This window comes from Triplophysa dalaica, chromosome 15 (assembly GCF_015846415.1).
Source record: "Triplophysa dalaica isolate WHDGS20190420 chromosome 15, ASM1584641v1, whole genome shotgun sequence".
Classification (NCBI taxonomy): Eukaryota; Metazoa; Chordata; class Actinopteri; order Cypriniformes; family Nemacheilidae; genus Triplophysa; species Triplophysa dalaica.
This window is the reverse complement of record NC_079556.1, coordinates 21878126-21897520: the sequence shown is the minus strand read 5'-3', so window position 1 is coordinate 21897520 and position 19395 is coordinate 21878126. Positions and strand designations below refer to the sequence as shown.

Sequence of the window (19395 nt, the reverse complement as noted above, 5' to 3'; positions counted from 1 at the left end):
CTGAATATTTCAAGTTCCAGATATTTATTTTTAGTGCATTATTTGAGGATTTGAATCAGAATATCAATGCATTATATGGTTTGTATTTCTAATATCTCGTCCAGTGTTGGGTGATTTACTGAAAATAACACAGAATCACATTTCCAGGCCTTTATTTAAGATTCGATCAGCTGCAACACATAAATAAATTGGCAAAAAGGTGTGCTATGTTCCCTCGATGCTTGATAAATGTAAAAAAAAACAAATAGTGCATCTGTAGCTAATATTATCGGTTTAGTTCCAGTAACAATCCACAGGTTTATCAAAAAATCATTCTAATCCAGACACAAAGCGGACCGATTTCCTCACGAGAAAAACCCGACATAGACATAATGTGAACAACGGTCAAACTTGTACACTTTCATTCATAAACAAGCACTTTGGTGAACGCAGCGACGGTCAGGACAATAAAACACACATTTAAACACATCCACTATTTTGCAGTTTCATGTTTTCAGCTTTACATTTATGGCCATTAGATTTCAGTTGAAATGAGAAGACAGCATCACCGAAGGATTGCAATAGAAGAGCGTGATGTCATCATCATTTCATTACATGAGATGCATTCATTCATTACTACAGACTGCAGTCATGTGATCAACTTATAGCAAATGAACACACGTGTGCGACTTCTGTTCACGTGGAATCAAACACAGACGAGATGTTGGTCAGTGTGAATCACTTCAGATGTCCGTGACACAAAGACACAGTTCTTATTGCTAGTCAAACACAAACCTTTTCCTTCTTGACCTTTGAAATCTTACCGTTGACATTTAAATGTGTAGCCATATGACAGTATAATCACAATAAAGTAAAGATCGTGATTTTAATATCTCATAGCCAATCAAAGTGATTTTATCAAACTTTAAACATAAATATAAACTCATATTCATTGTAAAAACAGACATAAACAAATGTTGATGGGAAACAGTAAAAAAAACAAAGCAGACTCAACGTGCCATTCGATCAGTCACAGGATAGTAAAACACCTTGGCAATTTGATGATAAAAAAAGAGAAATTGTATTATTGCATTGTCAGAATGCCTTCAAAATAAATATTCATATCTACAAAGTATAAAATGGTTTTGTAAGTGCACAATTCTTCCGATTCCTTCATTCAGTGAATCTCCGAGGAATGAATCAAACGGAATCTGTAACTGAATATTAGACTCGCTTCCGATTCCTACTGACGCTCCGTTTAAATGAAACTGAAGTGAAATCAAACAGAAAATACAGGAGATGCTCCTTCTGATTGACTGCGCATGGAAAGCTGAAATGTTTTGGCACTGGCGTGAGGTGAGATCATGAGACTTAAACACATAAGTTTGACAGTTTTTACCTGTTCGTCACTAAACGTGTAATAAGATGAATGGGTTAATGGATTTATACGGCAAGAAATCTCATGTAGATTGTGGCGAGCAGTTGGGTGATGCTACTTAAAGCATTTTAACACAAACAAAGATGAGAAAGTCACATTATGAGAAACACAAAACCACAGAATCCTGAAATTAGCACCAGTCATTGTGTGTGTGCTTCAGTCATACAGGAAACCCACACACACACAAGAATCTTTAACGTATAGGATAATGTACAGGCAGTCGGTTGTTATCGCAGAAATAAGCCCCAACAGTGCTTGTACATTGTCCCGATTATTACACGGCTACTAAACACATGAGAAAAAAACTGGACATGAAATGTGAATTTGAAATATTTGATTAGCTCATGTTTAGAGAATGCAGACCTACCACGTGGAAAAGACGTTAAATCCGTGTAATAAATTGTGTATAAAGAACATGAAGCTGAACATCATGATTTCTCATTATGATATTCCAAATTTTTACCTAACAATCCATATGCTGTACTCCCTTGATGTTATATAGTTAATTCATAAATATAAATCATAAAATGACAGAACAATCAGAGAATAATTGTATTCATTAGGTTAATAATAATAATAATTTTGCGGGGGGATGCGCATTGTGCCATAACATGAACACAATACCACAACGCAAAACATCTCAGCTTCACTTTCTTTATTCTGTACGCCTTCTGAATGTTTCTCTTGAACGGTGGGTGAAATATGAGGCAGATATTTCATGTGATACGGAGGATTCTCAGAGACAACACACAGTCATCATCAGTATGTCAGTGCATTAGTTAGATGAGTACAGCACACGTTCACATTTACTATCAGCTCACGCTATATACAAGACACGAGGCAGCCCTTTATCACAGAGTACACACACGTGCACGCGCGCACGCACACACACACGGGACTGGATCTGTCAAACGTAAAGGGGAAAGTGCTCAGAGGCAGTACAGGAACGCCTCACACACACGCGCTGCTCCACGTCCTCTGCGGGTTCCGGAAGGCTCTCGGCGCCGTGCTGGCGTGTGGCAGTCCCGCCGCCCCCGCGCGTGTCCTAAATACTCCACGTGATCGTCAGAATGTGACGTAGATGAGCGGAAACACGCCGCAGAAATAGAAGCCATGTTTCCCCTCGTCCTCTCTTGAAAAGCGGCAGCCATGAGCCCGGGGTCAAAGGGCACTGAGGCCGAAGTTACAGCGGCAGTACATCATCCCGCTAGAGTCGTGCCAGCTGTCCGTGATTGGATCGTAACGCTGGACCGTATTCAGGTACGAGGAGCCCGAGTGACCGCCCACCACATACAGGTAGTTATCCACCACAGCAGACCCGACTCCTGCACACACAGAGAACATCACCTTTATTCCACTCACGCTTATTTTCATCACAGCCTGCCGTCAACAATGATGTTTTATTATAATCATAAAAAGGTTATGCTCACCTGTGCGGGGCTCGTTCATCGGCCGACACGTCGTCCACTGGTTCTGATGAGGATCGAATCGCTCGATGCTGGATAAATGAGAAACGCCGTTGTGACCCCCCACGACAAAAATGAAGCCCAGCATCACACCCACTCCAAAGTTGATGCGTTTATCACCCATGGACGCCACCATCTCCCACGAGTCTTTGCTTGGATCGTATCTCTCCACACTGTATATGAACACAAGAGCTGTTAAACATCAAACTTATGTGACTTTGAACATGTTAGTGTCGCGAGTCTGTGTTTAAGACTTTTATCATCCATATGATTATCTGAAAACATCTGTGATGTCAGAATCATGTTGTTCAGGTGTATGCTGAATCAAGGATTTGTTTAAACTGACGCCGGAGTGTTGGGTAAATTACTCTGAAATGGTTATTAATTACATATTCAATAGTGTAATTAGATTACTGTAAAAATGACTCTTTTCAAAAAGTATTTAATTACTTATTACGAATTACTTTCTATATCCTACATCAACCTTAATTAGTTCAGTGATTCAAGGATAGACATGAAACGTATTATTTAATTATTTCAAATAAATAACTACATAAATTATTCTTATTAACTGACCAAAGAATACAAATGTGAGAAAGACACATTAATGCATACATTTTAAAGTTAGACTTATAATTGTGATGTAATTTCATTATTGATTATATATTACACAGTATTTAGTTCAATAACATCAGAAGTAACTGTAATTACATTGCAGAAAAAATCTGAGTAATAACTTCCTTTACTTTTTCAAGTGAAAAGTCATTAAATTACTCTAACTAATTAGAAAAATCTGTTCCTTCATTTAAAGATGACAGATGAGCTTGAATCATCTGCGTGAAATAGAGAAATGACTTTAAACGAACAGAGAAAACATGACAGAGGCCAAGTGTGTTTGCACACCCCCAGCATGCTCTTCATGTGTTAAGAGACATGATTCAAGGGACAGACTCTCTCAAGAGAGCCACTGTGATCATAGAAACACAACACAACATGAGCCACGAGTGAACACTGACGCTCGTTAAAGAACACTTAACAAATCAACGCACAAACCGCACAATTCCCAGAATGCATCAGCTGAGGAATTAACATTGGTACCTGTTCATATGCGCAGGGCCGTAGCCGCCGATGGCATAAATCATCCCGTCCAGCACAGCCGTGGCGAAACAGCTGCGCGATTTGGTCATGGGCGCCACAGGTTGCCACTCCTTTACTTTGGGCACGTATCTCTCCACAGACTGAAGGTAATACTGACCGTCATATCCCCCCAGAGCGTACAGGTCCCCAGCCAGCACCACCACACCCAGAGTGCTCCGGCATTCGGCCATCCGCTCCACGCTGGACCACGTGTTACTGTCAGGGTCCCATCTCTCCACGCTGCTCTCGTGTCGCCGGTAACTGATACCCTGACGCATGTGTGTGGCGATCCCGCCCACCACGTAAACCTTCTGCTCCAGAACCGCCACTCCAAACTCGTAACGTGGAACCGTAAGAGGAGCCAGACCGATCCACGAGTCCGTCTGTGGGAAGTACATCTCCATACTGACACACACAACACACAAACACATCAACTTTTGACATCATATCATTTTCAATCAAATTAAAGCAAATACTGTGAACATCACTTGTGTATGTGACACACACAATTCAAGCTGAACCCAAGCAGGAAAGTGAATGGTTATTTCACCTTTCCAGGGTGGCAAAGAGACCGGCTTTTCCTCCCACCGCCAGCAGGACTTTAGGAGCGCAGCGCGGGCGTGTAGACAGCACGGTCTGGTAAGAGAGGCGGTGCTCAGGCAGAAAGTGGTATTTGAGGGCTTCATTGAGCAGATGTTTGCAGGCGTGATCGTCACGGATCAGGTGATTGGCCTCGTAGAGCCGTGTCAGGAACTTTACGCTCAGCAGCGGCAGTCGCACGCAGTGCAGGAGCTGCGCCAGATACTGCTGCCGCTCCGCCGGGTCGTATTTGATCCAGGACTCCAGCGCGTAGAAGACCGTCTCCTCCGTCACCACGTTCAGGCAGTCGTTTGACACAATCTCGTCCAGCTCAGTCCGCGTCAGTTCAAAGAATTCTTCTGTCTGACACACCTCCTCGAAGTTCTGACAGATAAATTTAGTGGCTGCTAGACAGAGATCGTGACAGCCGTAGGTTTCAGCGAACCGTGAAATGCCGATGCAGTTCCCTGCGTCCAGCTGACTCTCCAGAAAGCTGCAACACTCTTTCAGCACCAGTTTAACCTGTAGGAGGTTCGCGGCGGGGAGCAGAGACTCCACCGTCTCCTGTGAGATAAACACGGTTCCCGTGTACGCATACTCCACGATGGCCTGATGAAGAAACACACAACACGTGAAGACAACTTCTTACATACTTATGAGTGCGTTTCACTGCAGGCTGGAACAATTCGACACAGCAGCTGTGTGTGCCAAGGATCGGACTATTGTGTAATTTCACATCCACGTTTCACCCCAAAGTCAGAAGAAGACAAACTATTCTGTTTTTACATTTCTCATTTAGGACGTTTATATTTTTAGACTATTACTTCCATGACAAACGCATCACACCTCAATCTCTCATTATCATAATATGCAAAACTAAACGTTTTTATGGCTATGTGGTCTGGATGTTTAACTTTGAATGTAGATCCCTCCAAATGATGATGAGCACAAGACTCAAGACTGTGATTTGAGTATTTATCTCAGTAGATTATGGTGTTCTATTAAAAAACACAATGGATCGATTCAAAATGCTTAATGCATTCATGGACCTAATTCTTCTCTTTGAGATGAAAGGGGACCTGGAATAATCTGAAATAGTTCTTGAAGTGAACGAGTAATGTGGATGTTTTATTAAACAAAAGCTCATCACCTTAAGAGCGGCTTCGTCCACGCACTGGAATTCCACCTCTGAGGTCTCTTTCTCCGACAGGTTTCCCGTGAACATGGCTTTGAAATACGGGCTGATACTGGCCAACACCACTTTGTGGGCGTGAATCTTGGCATCACCCACGCGCAGTACGATGTCACAGAGCTCATGGTCCTGTCGCAGGAGCTGTAGACCCTGCAGGAGTTGCTCGGAGTGTGGACGCGTCAGACTGGCAAACATATACGACTTTGCCGACTGGTCCATCTTACAAACACAAAAGTGAAGTTTCACGTTACCTTACTACATGAAGGCCACTTCCAACATTCTTGTGAAGTTTGTTAAAGATGCAGCAAACAAACATATTCTGTATTTTTTCACATCCTTCCAGCCCAAACTAACACAACTGGTTATGACCATTAACTGTAACACAAAACTGAATTTTCCATCCCAAACATGACACGCTGCCGCTGCATCAACTTGTCAAACTAACAGCAGCACAGACTACGGACAAATTTATGACAAACACAAACTCTAGATGACACACTCTTTCCCTGTTATTGATTCTGTGCTTGGCAACACATTTAACACGGAGAAGTCTGTCCTAGAAAGATGGAAAATGAAGAGATGCACATGCTTTTTTGTTCTATTTGGCCCTTATAACGGTTTTATTTATATAGGACAGTGGGAGAGAGACAGGAAGTGATGAGATGAGAGAATGGACTACAAGCTGGGACTCCAACTCGGGTCACCCAAAGTTCTGCTGCACAACATGTCTCATGGACCACCGGCCGAATTTATAAGCATCGTTTGAAGCGGCTCTAGACACAGCTAAACACCAATTTTCTCAACCAAATCAATTCAAAGACAAAAACACGATCTATGATTGTTGACAATGCTGTCTAGATGGGGAGCTTACTAGGTCATGATCTTTAGGGAACATTAGACTCTCAGTGGAGCAGCAGATGAACAAACAATAAGAGTGATGGAGGAGTTCAAACACAGACTTTATCTCAACTGAGGCTCTTATTAAACAAACCTGCAAGCATCAGGTCACAACATTAATGTTTTGTAAGTTTCAAATTTAAAGTCCTCATTTTTACAAAAACTTACATTACTATAGTCGCGAATCAAAAGCTAGTGATCGTCCTTTTAGACCCCAAATGAAGTCCTCGACTGATAATGATGGACAGAATGCTTTCAACGTCAGATGAAGATCTGTAGGTTTTAAGACACAGATGCCCGACGGTGCGGAAAAGGCGCACTAGATTCGGTTCAATAGGCTGTTAGAACCATATCTATGGTTGGTTAGAACGACAGTAATCACATGAGATATATTCACTGACAACATGAGAGAACCCTCACACGTTCATTAGTCGCCGACACAGATTAAAATCACCTTCATCACAGAGTGATATGAATCACGTTAATCATGAATAATGTCCATGAAGAGAAGTGCTAGCGTTAGCATCTGCATATAGAGCTCCGGTGCACCACAACACGCGGTTGCACTTTGATTTATACCGTCCATACATTTACTTCAGCCACGGAAAATGCACAAATAACATGTTCATGGAGTGTTTACCTGTATTTGTGAGGGATGTCTGACAGTTTGAAGCTCAAAGCGGCGACGGCTGTCAGGAAAACAAACACAAATCAGCGCATGCGTCACTTCCGGTAAACCAGTCAGCGGTGAAAAAAGCCTTTTATCACAATACGACACATGTACTGCTGACTACAACACTGCTGTAATTAAACATTAAATTCACAATATGATTTATTAACAAAAAGGCTCCTAAAACACAATGACAACAACAACCTCATCTATCTAACATACTACATTGAGCTTAAACATGTATTGATAGGATCAGAATTACTCACTTATTCACACATCGGGTTATATATGTTGCATTTTAATAGACATTTAAGTCTCTAAAAATGGGAATTTTCCAACAGGACTATGACTGGATCTGCACCGGCTCACTTTCATACCCTCCTGCCCTGCTACACCCATCAAGATCCCTGCGTTCAGCAGACCAGCGGCGGCGTCTTGTAAATCTCTTTCCCGCTCATTCTCACTCACAACTCCTTCATGGTGGAACATTCTTCCTAACTCTGTCCGGTGAACCACATCTCTCACAACATTAAAAAACAACTTAAAACCCATTTCTTCTGTGAATATTTGACATACAGAAACCAGTAACTTTCTATTAGCACCTATTATTATTGCTCCTGTATGAACTATCGCTTATTGCTCCCTGAACTCTTTGTGAGTCCCTGTGGATAAAAGCGTCTGCTAAATGACTTAATGTAAATGTAGAACTGCTTTTAAAAAGTAATTTCCATGACATTTGGGTATACAAATAAAACAAATCAAAGCATATATGACACACTATTGTATGGTATATATTTTAAACGCATTTGTGTATGGTTCCATGGACATGTCAGGGTGGGTCGCGGACTTTACACTTGTAGACTACACTTCCTACAAACCCAGCGCAAGTGAGCCCGCTGAGAGGTCAGAGGTCACGTCGCCATGGCAGCGGATGGTTTGTGACATCGGCGCCATTTTGGTTGAGTGTTGCGATGGAAGCAGCGAGAAAACCAACATCAGACCGAAAAACAGCCAAAACCAGACCGAAATCATACCGTTTGACCTCAGACTCATATCATCACAGTGAACCGGAGCGAGAGTCAGACACAATCTGGAGCGAAATCATCTGGACGCGTTTTTATCGTCAATAACAGGTTTGATTCTACCTCGAACACACAAACACTTAGCATACTCATAAAACACAGTGTTTTTTTTACACTTTCGTGATTTCCATGTTTATAATGTGAATATCGGGCCCATGTCAGTGTGTCCGTGATGTTATAGTGTGTATGAATCATCGAGTTTCACACAAAAACTGCTTCGATGAAAGTACAAATGCATGATGTGAAAATATAAAGCAAACATCAGTCGTGATGAAATGACGATAACAGCGTTAAATCTTTACACATAATGAATGTATAACATGATGTGGAGTGAATGTCGCGCTACAGGTGGTTTCTCTCTGTCATATGATTCGGAGTCATTTAGAAATGAACTCTTCATGAATTACAGTCTAATTCACACTGAACATTCACAGTATTCATGCATTTAACCAACACAGCACATTCACTTCAGTCCTTTTATGGTATTTTCTTTTCTACATAGACAGACGTAATGTGATTCATAGAGATAAACAGTCTTTATGGAAATAAACTAGGGATGCACCGATTTTGTATATCATAACCGATAATTCTTCGCCATTGGAAGCTGATAACCTATATATTGTCTGATATCAACATAATCTAAATTGTAATATACATTTTTCTGTGACAGACAATTCATATCTTTTACCTGAAAATCATGTACCAAGCCTACTTTACACTAATAAAATATGATTTAACTTTTAAAGGTTTCTGGTATGATGTTTATTAAATAAACAAATTCTAGATGTTCTTCCAGAGCGACCCAGAAAAAATGTTCTTAATAGCCACGCGTCCAACAGGTCTCAAGACAGAAAGCATTCAGACAGCAGCCTGATTCATATAATTTACACATCCATAAATATCTTCATACTGTACCTACGTCGACAATGTTTGGCTAATAGCAGTAAGTGAATGATCACGACAGAAAGGCCGTACTGATCTGTATTTTAACTGTGAGAGGAAATGATTTATAATTTATCAGCTACAATATATCTGCCTACATTTTTATTGTAGTTGTTTTATAGTAAAACTATGGTTTATTTTTGGGATACACCATAAAATATCGGGCCATATCGGTATCGGCCGATAAATGGTCATTTGAAATGTTATCGTTTCCGCCGTTAATTTATAATGCGTCCCTAAAATAAACCATAGTCTTACTGTAAAACAAAAACGTAGTTACTATAATTAAACCACGGCAACCAAAAGTGAATAATGTTCATTGTACTGGATCCTACTGTAATAGTATTTGTAGTAAGACTGTGGTTATACAAATAGAAATGTGTCGGCCAAAAACTATAATAAACCGTGGGTAATTTTCCTGTGGGTGTGTACGTTCAGTTCATATAAAACATCTTTGTGTTCTTCTCTAGTTGTGGAGCTGCTACAATGTTCACATCACAAACACAGTCCCATCATGTGACACCTCTACATCCCTCGCCATCATGACACAAGTCCGCCTCTGACTGGATTCTGAGCGGCAGCACCATCTTCCATAATGATTTATGGTTTAATACCTCAGGAGTTACACCAGCAGCTCCTGGACCACCAGAACTACCAGAACCGGACCAATGGGGTGGAGAAGTTGAAGAAAATTCTCCTGGAGCTGGATCTCAACCAGGTGACCTCCGGCAGCATCACAGAGTTCATCCAGTTTCTACGGAAACTTCTGGATGACAACAACTTTAAGGTCTTGTACGGCACTTTGCAGGTCATCAACCTGCTGATAGAGAAACTGGAGTACAGCGTGGACAGATATTACAAGGAGATCATTTCTGTCACGCTGAAAACTCTGGGCGATTCTCGTAACGTCACCCGGCACGAGTACATGAATGTTTTCAGGCAGCTGATGAGAATGGTGGGACCGCAGAGAGTGCTGGACCTCATGATGGGTCAGCTCAGGCATAAGAACTCCAGGGTTCGAGAGGACATTCTTAACATCATCATCGCCGCCCTGCTCACGCATCCCCGCAAGGACTTTAACATCCCCGTTCTGTGCTTGGAAGCGGCTCCGACCCTCGGCGACAACAAGAAGAAGGTGCGTCACGCGGCCCTGGAGCTTTTCGCAGTGTTGGATTATTGTCTGGACACCGGCAAGAAACAGCCGCTCATGAAAGCCATCGACAGGGCGGAGCTGACGGGAGAGGCCGACGGGCTTATGGCAGCCGTGCAGGCGCGCAGAACTCGACACGTCCTCCCCCGGCTGTCTCCAGACGGGATGGTGGAGTACGCTCTCGTCCTTCCCAAACCAGGACAGAGACATTCACCTCAGGTGGGCTCCGGTGCCGATCTGAACTGGGTTCTGAACGGAGGTCGAGCTCACAGCTCTCGCGGTCTTCAGAGCGGCAGAGACTCGGATCAGATGTCCGGCAGTCTGGGGTCTCTCACAGATAACATTGCTCAACAGAGGAGGATCGTGAGCGCGGGGAAAAATAAACTGCCGTGGGAGAAATCTGCCCTGTCCTCTTCTGGAGGCCGACAGGTCTCCGACACGTCTAACGGAAAGTCACCTGATCAGGTGAGTGATGACATCACCATCTTCATGTTGCAGGCATTAACAAACGTCTTGGAAACTCTTATTACAGAGATGTCTTGTATCAGAACACAGCGACTGCTGCACGGCCCAAGAGAACACATCATTGCTCTTTATTCATCAAATCTTTTTATGTTATTTAAAAGTAGAATGAAGTGTTCAGATGAGATCTGTATTTTTCTGTATATGTTAATGTATGAAAGTGTATGTGTCTGATGTTTCTTCAGCTCAACTGGAGATGACGTGAGATCATCTGTGTAACACGCTTAAAATAATCAGACAATTGTGTGATATCAGACCTGATGTTTTGTGCGAAGCTGCTGTCATTTGTGTTTATGATGATTCTCTTCAGAAATGAGGAGATATTTGATGGTTGTGACCTCACTGGTGTTTCTCCTCACAGGTGAGCAGTGAAGACCTCAGAACCAATCAGCACACAGCTGACAAATCCAGTAAGAGCACTGACTCTCCATCTGTCCTCACTGCACTCATACTGTTCACTCTTCACAACTCAATGGAGACATTGATTGTTAATCTGTATTTCCTTGGCTCTGTAGGAACAGATGTGGGGGGTGGAGTTGTGGGTGTGGTCTCTTGTGCATGTTAAATGTGTGATGTAAACATAACTCTTCTGTCATCTGTTGGGCTTCAGGTTCATCAGAACTTCTGCAGTTTCGCTCTCCGGCCAGCACGCGGCGCTCTTTGGGTCGACATCGCCGCAGCGGAAGTTTAGACTCGGATCCAGAGATTTTCAAAATGGCCAATCTGAGTGGTTCCGAGAAAGGTGACCAGCGAAACGCTCTTGCGTGATTTGGGAATTTCTTCTGTTTGTTTCATATTTGACGTGTTTCAGGTCTGTCCAAGATGAGTCGATTCATGTCTGGTAGCCCGAGTGTGGAGCGCACGTTCTCCCTCCCCTCCAACTCAATACCTCCAGGGTCCTTCCTTCTGCCCTCGTATCCTCTGACCCCAGTGACAGGAAGTCTGCTCGCCCCGACCTTACCCCGCAGAAATCACACCGAGTCCTCGCTCTCCGCCTCCAACACGTGGCCGAACAAACGTGAGATCAGCCCTCGTCTCCGGAGGGACGTCACGGGTCAGAACATGTTTTCTGCCGCGCTGTTGTTTTTTGACTGTGTTGTGTTCATGAATCCTGATGATTGTTAACAGCTGCATTTTACTGTTTCGTTTAATGATGCCGCAAATATCTTTGTAAACTCCTCTCTGATGATGTCACAGGTGACGTGAGCTCCAGTAAGCGGTCTCCGCTGCCTCCTCGTACCGCGCGGGCTTCATCCGGCCATCGGAGACCCTCTGTGCCCCCATCGACTCCACCATCAGACAGAAACCTGCATCTGTATCTGTCTCTCGGCAGAGCACGAGAACCCGAGGAGGAGGCGCTGGAACGGGAGGAGGTGAGGAGAAGGGCGACATCACTGCAGTCCTGCAGCACATCTGACTTTCCATCTAATACGGTTTGTGTTAATCTCTCAGATGTTGAACTCTCTGCGCTCGCTGAGGAACAGTGCTGCTAAGAAGCGGGCGGCAGTCAGCGTGAGCGGCTCAGACCCGGATCCCGACAGTCCTGACTCGGCTGTAAAACTGGAGCTGGTTCCTGACTCTCCGGATCGGATTTCCCCGTCCGTCGCCAGTCCTCTGAGTGAGAGCGGCTTGAGCAGTCTCTGCTCACCTCCCACACCCACCGGCATCAAGAGCAGGTCACACATACTCATTCATCTCTTCTCATATAATAGAACCGACATTGAAATAAAGGTCTCATGGGTGTGAAATCTGTTTCATGTAGCCCTGTGAACTCAAAAGCACACATGATGAGCGTGTCGTCAGGGAGACAAGTGAGAGAGGCTTCAGGGGATGCTGACGGTAAATGCAGATTTCACACGAGCACTCCAGACATACAAGTCCAAACATGCCATAGCTGTGTGTGTGTGTGCAGGTGTGACAGAGCAGGATAAATGCGTCGCCGATGGAAATGTCAGTATCATGGGTCAGAGGCTCATTTACTCAAACAGACCATCAGATCCAGATGAAGAGATGACATCATCAACCCAGATAAGAGGGGCCGGGCACGACCAGCTCCGCCTCCTCAGACCTTCTAAAGGTGACCAGCTCACGCACGGAACCATTGCTGAAATGTTTAAGGAGACATCACATTCTTCACATCTTAAAGGAATAGTTCGCTCAAAAGTGAACATTCTGTCATATTTTACTCGCCTTCGGATTGAACACAAATGAAGATATTTGGAAGAATGTCTGAAACCTAACAGATCTCATTCCCCATTAACTCACATAGTATTTATTTTTCATACTATGGCAGTAAATGAGGAATGAGATCTGTTTGGTTAATGACATTCTACCAAATATCTTCCTTTGTGTTGATCAGAACATAGAAAAGTATGCAGGTTTGTGCAACCTAAGGGTAAATAAATGATGACAGAATTTTTCATTTTTGAGCCCACTGTCCCTCTAAATATAAATGTAGCCATCATGTCAAAGCTCAATGATAGCAGAAGAACCAATTTCATCAGTGTAAATGAGTAGACACCAGTGCACATGCTGATGGATCTTGTCCTTCTAAAAACTCTCCTTTTACTTTCTCGTTTCAAGTCAAAAAAGTTTTTTCCCTTCTGGATGTTTGTTTGTCTTTCAGAGGTTTTGGCTTCTCGTGTATCTCTCATGATATCAGCTCTGTTCTGTGTTCTCAGGATCTCAGCAGCAGGTGTCGAAGCTACGCAGCGATCACGAGATGTCAGAGGGAGTGATCGGACGAGGTTGCTTTGATTTCTCACATCACAAATGTTAAAGTGAAAGACTGCAGATGTCATGTTTGATCTTGGTGTTTGGGTTTCTGCAGGAGTTTTTGCATCTGTTGTTCCGTCCGGTCGTCTCAGTGTGACAGCGTCTACTGAGCAGGGCGACTCCATTAACAAACCCCCCCGCGAGATTCCGTCAGGGGTGTACGGCCACGCACTCATCGCTGGTCGCATGGACTCTGATGACAGTCCTGAGCCTGAGGAGGTGCTCATTTATTCGCACTAAAGCTGAACCAATCAGCAGTCTGAAGTTTATTATTAACTGTCTGATCTTCGATGAATGATGATATACTCGTGTATGTCTGTGTGTGTGTAACAGGAGAGGATCAAACTCTCAAAGTTCACACGTGAGAAGATGCGACAGCGTTGTCTTCAGCAGCAGGAATCCAATGAGCCAATGAGACGCCATCTGACGCATGCACTCACTCATGATGTTGACTGCATGAAAGGTAAAAAGCTCAACACCGGTGATCCTCATCTCTGCTGATAGTGTGTTGACTTCTGACATGTTTCTGTATTTGCAGACGTGGGGTTGAACGCTTCCGAGTCACTCTCAGGCAAAACTCCCTCCAGCCTAACTCAAAATCCTGTCAAAAGTTTAAGCCCCGCCCATCAGCCCACCCCTCCGACCGGCCCACCTAATAGAAACGCGCCGCCCCGACTCAGACGGACGTCTAGTCTGACCAGGACCCAAACCCGTCCTGTAGCGTCACACGGCTCTGGTGAGATTCACTTGAACGATTAAACATTCATCTGTTATTAGACAGAATCCCAATTACGTGTCTGAAATTACATCATGTGACGTCATCAAGGTTGTCATTTATAAATGCTGATCTCTCTGTCGCTGTTTTTTGTTTGTTTCTCAGATGAGCAGATTCCTGAGACTCCTAAAAAAGAGGGTCAGGATCAGACAGTCCTGCGGCCTTTCTCTAAACCAGAGCTGTCTCTCACTCAGAGCTTCAGACTGCTCGCCTCAGACGACTGGTGAGACATCATCAGTGCTGATTCAAGCTTTAGTCTGTAGATGTTGATTCAGTATTTACTCAGAAACCCAAAGAAACATTCACTCTGTCTGTACCTCTTTGCATGTTTACATTTCTTTTCCAAAGAAGAGCTACAGTATCTGCCGTATCACACTGTCAAGTTAAAACCAGAGGAGAAGAAATTATGAACGAGAACCAGTTATTGATAAGTGCACATTCTGTTCAATATGTTTGTGTAGGGAGAAGAAGATCGAGGGATTGAACATCGTGCGAAGTTTGGCTCTGTATCACCACGATGTTCTCATCAGCAGAACTCATGATGTTTGTCTTGTGCTCATTCAGGAGGTGAGTCACTGAATCACGTGCACATCCATTGATTCATTTGAACATCCACTGAATCATGTTCACATCCATTGATCCATTCACACATCCGTTGATTCATTCACACACTTTGGTTGAATCATGTTCACATACATTAATTCAATCACACATCCAGTGATTCATTCACACATCCACTGAACCATTTACACATCCTTTGAATCATGTAGACATACATTAAATCATGTACACTTCAATTGAATCATGTGCACATCCACTGAATCATATAAACATACATTCATTACTTCACACATCCATTGAATCATTCACACATCTATTGAATCATTCACACATTCATTCATTCATACATCCACTGAATCATTCATTCACACATCCATTGAATCATTCACACATCTTTTGAATCATTCATTCACTCATCCATTGAATCATTCACACATTCATTGAATCATTCACACATTCATTGATTCATTTCGCTTGTTTCATTCCCACTAAAGTGTACAGTAGAATACAGTGTCCTGTCCAGCACAGCTGAAGGATTTTTTTTTCAGGTTCGTAACCTGCGCTCCGGAGTGTCTCGTGTTGCCTTGGTCACGCTGAGTGAGATGTTCGCTGTTCTGCAGAAGGGGATGGACCAGGAGCTTGAGGGAACGGTCAGAGCTCTGCTCAATAAAGCCGGAGAAACCAACACATTCATCAGACAGGATGTGGACAAAGCGCTGGACAGTATGGTGCAGAACTGCACAGCAACCCGCAGCATGAACGCGCTGCTCGTCGGAGGACTCGGGTCAGAAAACACGCATTTGCAGAGCTAAACTTCACTTCATTACAAGTCTTTAGTGTAGTTAAGGATGGATTCTTGCAAAGGTGATGTTGATAAATCTTTGATTGTTATTTGTGATGTTTGTTTGATCTAAAGTCACTTGAACTCAATGGTACGGAAGTGCACCGCTCAGCATTTGTGTTCTCTGGTGGAGAGGGTGGGAGCCGCCCGCTCCCTGTCTGGAGCGAAAGATCTGACCGACCGCCTCCTGCCTGCCGTCTCCAAGCTGTCTCAGGATTCATCTCAAGAGGCCAGGTGAGTCATAGGTCAAAGGTCACTTTATCAGACGCTCTGACGTTGTCCGCCCTTCATACACATCACGATGATGTTTCTGTCAGGTACTTCGGTCGGAGGATGCTTCTGCTATTATCTTCTCATCGTGACTTTGATAAAATGCTGGAGAAGTTCGTCACTGCTAAAGATCTGCCCACCATCAGAGACGCCGTCTTCACTCTCAAGACTAAGGTACATTCTCTCCTTACAGTTTTCATGATCTGAAATACATTTCCAGTGTTCCCTCGAGCTGATCTCGGACAATGATTACATGATATTAGACACTCATTTACATACATGTGTGTTTCAGGGCTTGGGCGAGATGCCTCAGGACGCTCCATCAGCGCGGGGCAGGCGTTCTCTCCCGGGCACCTCGTCCCTCACGCCTCTGGTGTCTAACAGGTGGGTTACAGATAGCGTCTCTTCAGAACAGGATCAGATCTGTGTTGTTGTTACGATGACGTGTGTGGTCATGTGTTCAGCAGAGACTGCGGTCAGTTCATCATCAGTAAAGGAGCCTTCCACAGCCTCGCAGACAGGAGCGAATACATCAAACAGATGAAGACGCTGCTGAACTCCAAGGATTTCCGAGAGAGAATCAAAGCCATCGATCAGCTGGAGGCTGACTGTGAAGAGAACCCGTCTCTGGTCATCAGCAGCATGTTGCCTGTGAGAGAACTGTCCATTATGTGACTGTTTGTCTTCTGCAGACGATGTTCTGAGGTGTCGATGACTGTGTGCTTGATCTACTGCAGGTGTTTGATGCTCTGAAGGCGCGTCTGCAGGAGTCCAACAGCAAAGTGAACCTGCGGGCGCTGGAGGCCTTGCAGAACATCATCCGTTTGCTCAAGGACAACCTCACAAAAGTGCTCAATATTCTCATTCCAGCCATTGTGGACAATCACCTTAACTCCAAAAACAACGCCATCTACAGGGCAGCGCTGGGGGCTGTCCAGGCGCTCGTGGATAACATCGGTGCGTCTCACTTTTTGTTCATGTTTCACAGATAAGTTACAGTCCTGAAGGTATAAAAGCTGTTTCACGTTTACTTATGTGTTGATTTGTTATATGTCACTTTATATGTTTAGACAACGGTCTGCTCCTACAACCCTTCTGCTCAAAGGCTCAGTATGTGAGCGGGAAAGCAAAGCTGGATCTTATTGAGAAAGTGGCAGGTGAGTCAGAGAATTCAAAAGCTGGGTTTCAATAAGACCAGGAACAGTCTGATCATGTGTTGATGTGTGATTCTGTGCTGTGCAGAGCTTGTGATGGAGCTGTATCCACGCAAACCTCAGCTGGTGGAGCAGAAGGTTCTTCCTCTCTTCTGGCACCTGCTCAGTTGCTCCAGTAACAGCGGAGCAGCTCATGGTCGTGGCAGCAGCGTCCGCATGGCCACTGCTAAACTGGGTGAAGCACTGTACGCTCACATGGGCCGAACGCTGGTGGAATGTGCCGCATCACAGAGCCCAAACATTCAGTGTGACTTCAATGAGCTCCTGAGGACCTTCTCTACCACACGCACCGATTCTACCTTAATAGAAACATAATGTTCCTGCATCTCCCACAGTGCCTGGATTTTGTCTTTGTTTTCTTTTGATTTTAAAAGAGAGTGACTCTAAATAAAAACGTTTAAAGATCGGGTAACATGCTATGTCATGCATTCTAACTTCTTTATACTGTTGAACATGCGTCTTCTCATGCTTAACATGGACAACTTGTTAAAAAACTATATGGACTCATGGCATCGGATGTCTGTGCTTGATACACTCCCCTAGCACTCCAACTTGTTTTGGAAAGTTCTTTTATAACTCTGGATCCCTGTTTCGTAACAGGGATCCTCTTCCCATTATTCAGCACTTCGTCCGGAAAAGCTCACCCAGGGTAAGACGAAAGAAATAGCCTGCCCACACGCCAACCGTCGAGCGATAGGAAGAGCTGATTATCAAGATCGGCTGTGCTGTGTCAAGATCGGCTGCGCTGTGGGCCTGCAGCTACTGCTCGTTACTCTTGCAATAGTGGAGTTTAGGTGTGTCTGTTTGTTCACAGCATTTCAGTGATTAATGTTATATTAATGCTGGATTTGGAGATGGTTTGAAACTGATAGATGGAGCGGTCCCAGTGCTTAAACATGCCGGTCATGACGTGGTTTGTCAAACTAAGTCATACGTCTGTGTTTTGTTGGCAATCGGCGTGTACGCACATAATGTAAACAACACAAAGGGATTAATGCGATGATGTGTTGTGTGCTCGTGCTGTAATTCCGTCCCACTGCCCGCTCGTGTTTTTCCGGAAATAATCATGCAGCTGTATCTCTCTTTTATTAATTTGATCAAACTAAGACGAAGATTCGACGTATGCAATACTACTGTATAGGTACTCAAGATTACTATGAGATTGGAAACTGCTTGTGTTACCCGATCTTTAATTTACCATAACACAATTATTAAAGCAAGAACACTATTCAAACCAAATATATACTTGATGAAATAATGTTCATGCGCATATGATCTGATGGTATCAGCACAGCGGGTTGACTTTTGCACTTTTAGGATAATCGTAATGCTATCATTATCACCGTTGTCATGGTGACTGAATCTTCACGTGATTGCTGTTTCTCTGTAAGACAGCAGCACTTGCACAATTGTTGTTGTTTTGTAAACTGTGCTGTGTAACATTTCTAAGTATGTGTTCGTTATCAAACCGTGTGTTTAAAGATTTACAGAATACTTTTGTACTGTATATTAGCTCAGTATTAGCTGGATGTATACTGTATGTTGTTGCGGTACATTCTATCTTCTATTTTGACATATTTGTAATGACTTAATAATGAAGTGATTATGGTCTGTTCTAAGTGAGACACGTCCTACTCCTAGTTTTATTTTTGCATGACCAAAATTATTGGTGGGGTTTAAAAAGGGACACGCGGCATCAATATTTGTCTAGGTTGTATTTTCATACAGAAAGATGCATTTCTCAGCTTTGGATGTGAAACAGTGAATGTGAATATAATAATGATACAGTCATGTCCAGCTGTAGGTGTCGGTGTAGTGCCAGCAAATCCAAAGGCCTTTATGAGATTTCAAAATAAATTATATGAGACAGAGATTCATCTATATAATAAAGTGTACTATTTCTGT

The 19395-nt window shown here is 43.5% G+C and overlaps 2 protein-coding genes across 5 annotated transcripts; one reads left to right on the top strand and one right to left on the bottom strand.

Moving 5' to 3' along the window:
* Window positions 1-135: 135 nt before the first annotated feature.
* LOC130436661 (kelch-like protein 28) lies at window positions 136-7740 on the bottom strand. 2 transcript variants are annotated; one of them, XM_056767518.1, is made up of 7 exons: window positions 7625-7740; window positions 7329-7377; window positions 5750-6010; window positions 4571-5208; window positions 3982-4425; window positions 2848-3056; window positions 136-2742 (listed from the first exon to the last, which is right to left on the bottom strand). In XM_056767518.1, exons 3-7 carry the CDS (start codon window positions 6008-6010, stop codon window positions 2579-2581), a joined length of 1716 nt encoding a protein of 571 aa, XP_056623496.1. In that variant the 5' UTR covers window positions 7329-7377; window positions 7625-7740; the 3' UTR covers window positions 136-2578. The 2 variants fall into 2 exon arrangements, with proteins under 2 accessions (XP_056623496.1, XP_056623497.1); XM_056767519.1 differs by lacking the exon at window positions 7625-7740 and having other exon boundaries at window positions 7329-7414.
* Window positions 7741-8316: 576 nt separating this feature from the next.
* LOC130436660 (TOG array regulator of axonemal microtubules protein 1) lies at window positions 8317-19357 on the top strand. 3 transcript variants are annotated; one of them, XM_056767517.1, is made up of 24 exons: window positions 8318-8491; window positions 9853-10100; window positions 10191-10997; window positions 11416-11464; window positions 11665-11796; window positions 11866-12108; window positions 12252-12427; window positions 12507-12730; window positions 12817-12893; window positions 12967-13131; window positions 13736-13801; window positions 13885-14048; window positions 14163-14292; window positions 14368-14565; window positions 14710-14827; window positions 15066-15171; window positions 15714-15949; window positions 16082-16240; window positions 16324-16450; window positions 16569-16660; window positions 16741-16927; window positions 17014-17233; window positions 17347-17433; window positions 17519-19357. In XM_056767517.1, the coding sequence occupies exons 2-24, from the start codon at window positions 9978-9980 to the stop codon at window positions 17803-17805; spliced, it is 4173 nt and encodes a 1390-aa protein (XP_056623495.1). In that variant the 5' UTR covers window positions 8318-8491; window positions 9853-9977; the 3' UTR covers window positions 17806-19357. The 3 variants fall into 3 exon arrangements, with proteins under 3 accessions (XP_056623494.1, XP_056623495.1, XP_056623493.1); XM_056767516.1 differs by having other exon boundaries at window positions 8317-8491; window positions 9853-10997; window positions 16744-16927; XM_056767515.1 differs by having other exon boundaries at window positions 9853-10997.
* Window positions 19358-19395: the final 38 nt, after the last annotated feature.

What these genes read in the sequence shown, in the direction of transcription:
- LOC130436661 (XM_056767518.1), bottom strand. Translation starts at nt 6,010, where the DNA reads ATGGACCAGTCGGCAAAGTCGTATATGTTTGCCAGTCTGACGCGTCCA. An exon ending in TGGACGAAGCCGCTCTTAAG is followed by an intron (nt 5,209 to 5,749) that starts GTGATGAGCTTT and finishes TTTCTTCATCAG; the next exon opens with GCCATCGTGGAGTATGCGTA. An exon ending in CTCTTTGCCACCCTGGAAAG is followed by an intron (nt 4,426 to 4,570) that starts GTGAAATAACCA and finishes TGTGTGTGTCAG; the next exon opens with TATGGAGATGTACTTCCCAC.
- LOC130436660 (XM_056767515.1), top strand. Translation starts at nt 9,978, where the DNA reads ATGATTTATGGTTTAATACCTCAGGAGTTACACCAGCAGCTCCTGGAC. An exon ending in CCTCCTCAGACCTTCTAAAG is followed by an intron (nt 13,132 to 13,735) that starts GTGACCAGCTCA and finishes CTGTGTTCTCAG; the next exon opens with GATCTCAGCAGCAGGTGTCG. An exon ending in TCATCAGCAGCATGTTGCCT is followed by an intron (nt 16,928 to 17,013) that starts GTGAGAGAACTG and finishes GATCTACTGCAG; the next exon opens with GTGTTTGATGCTCTGAAGGC.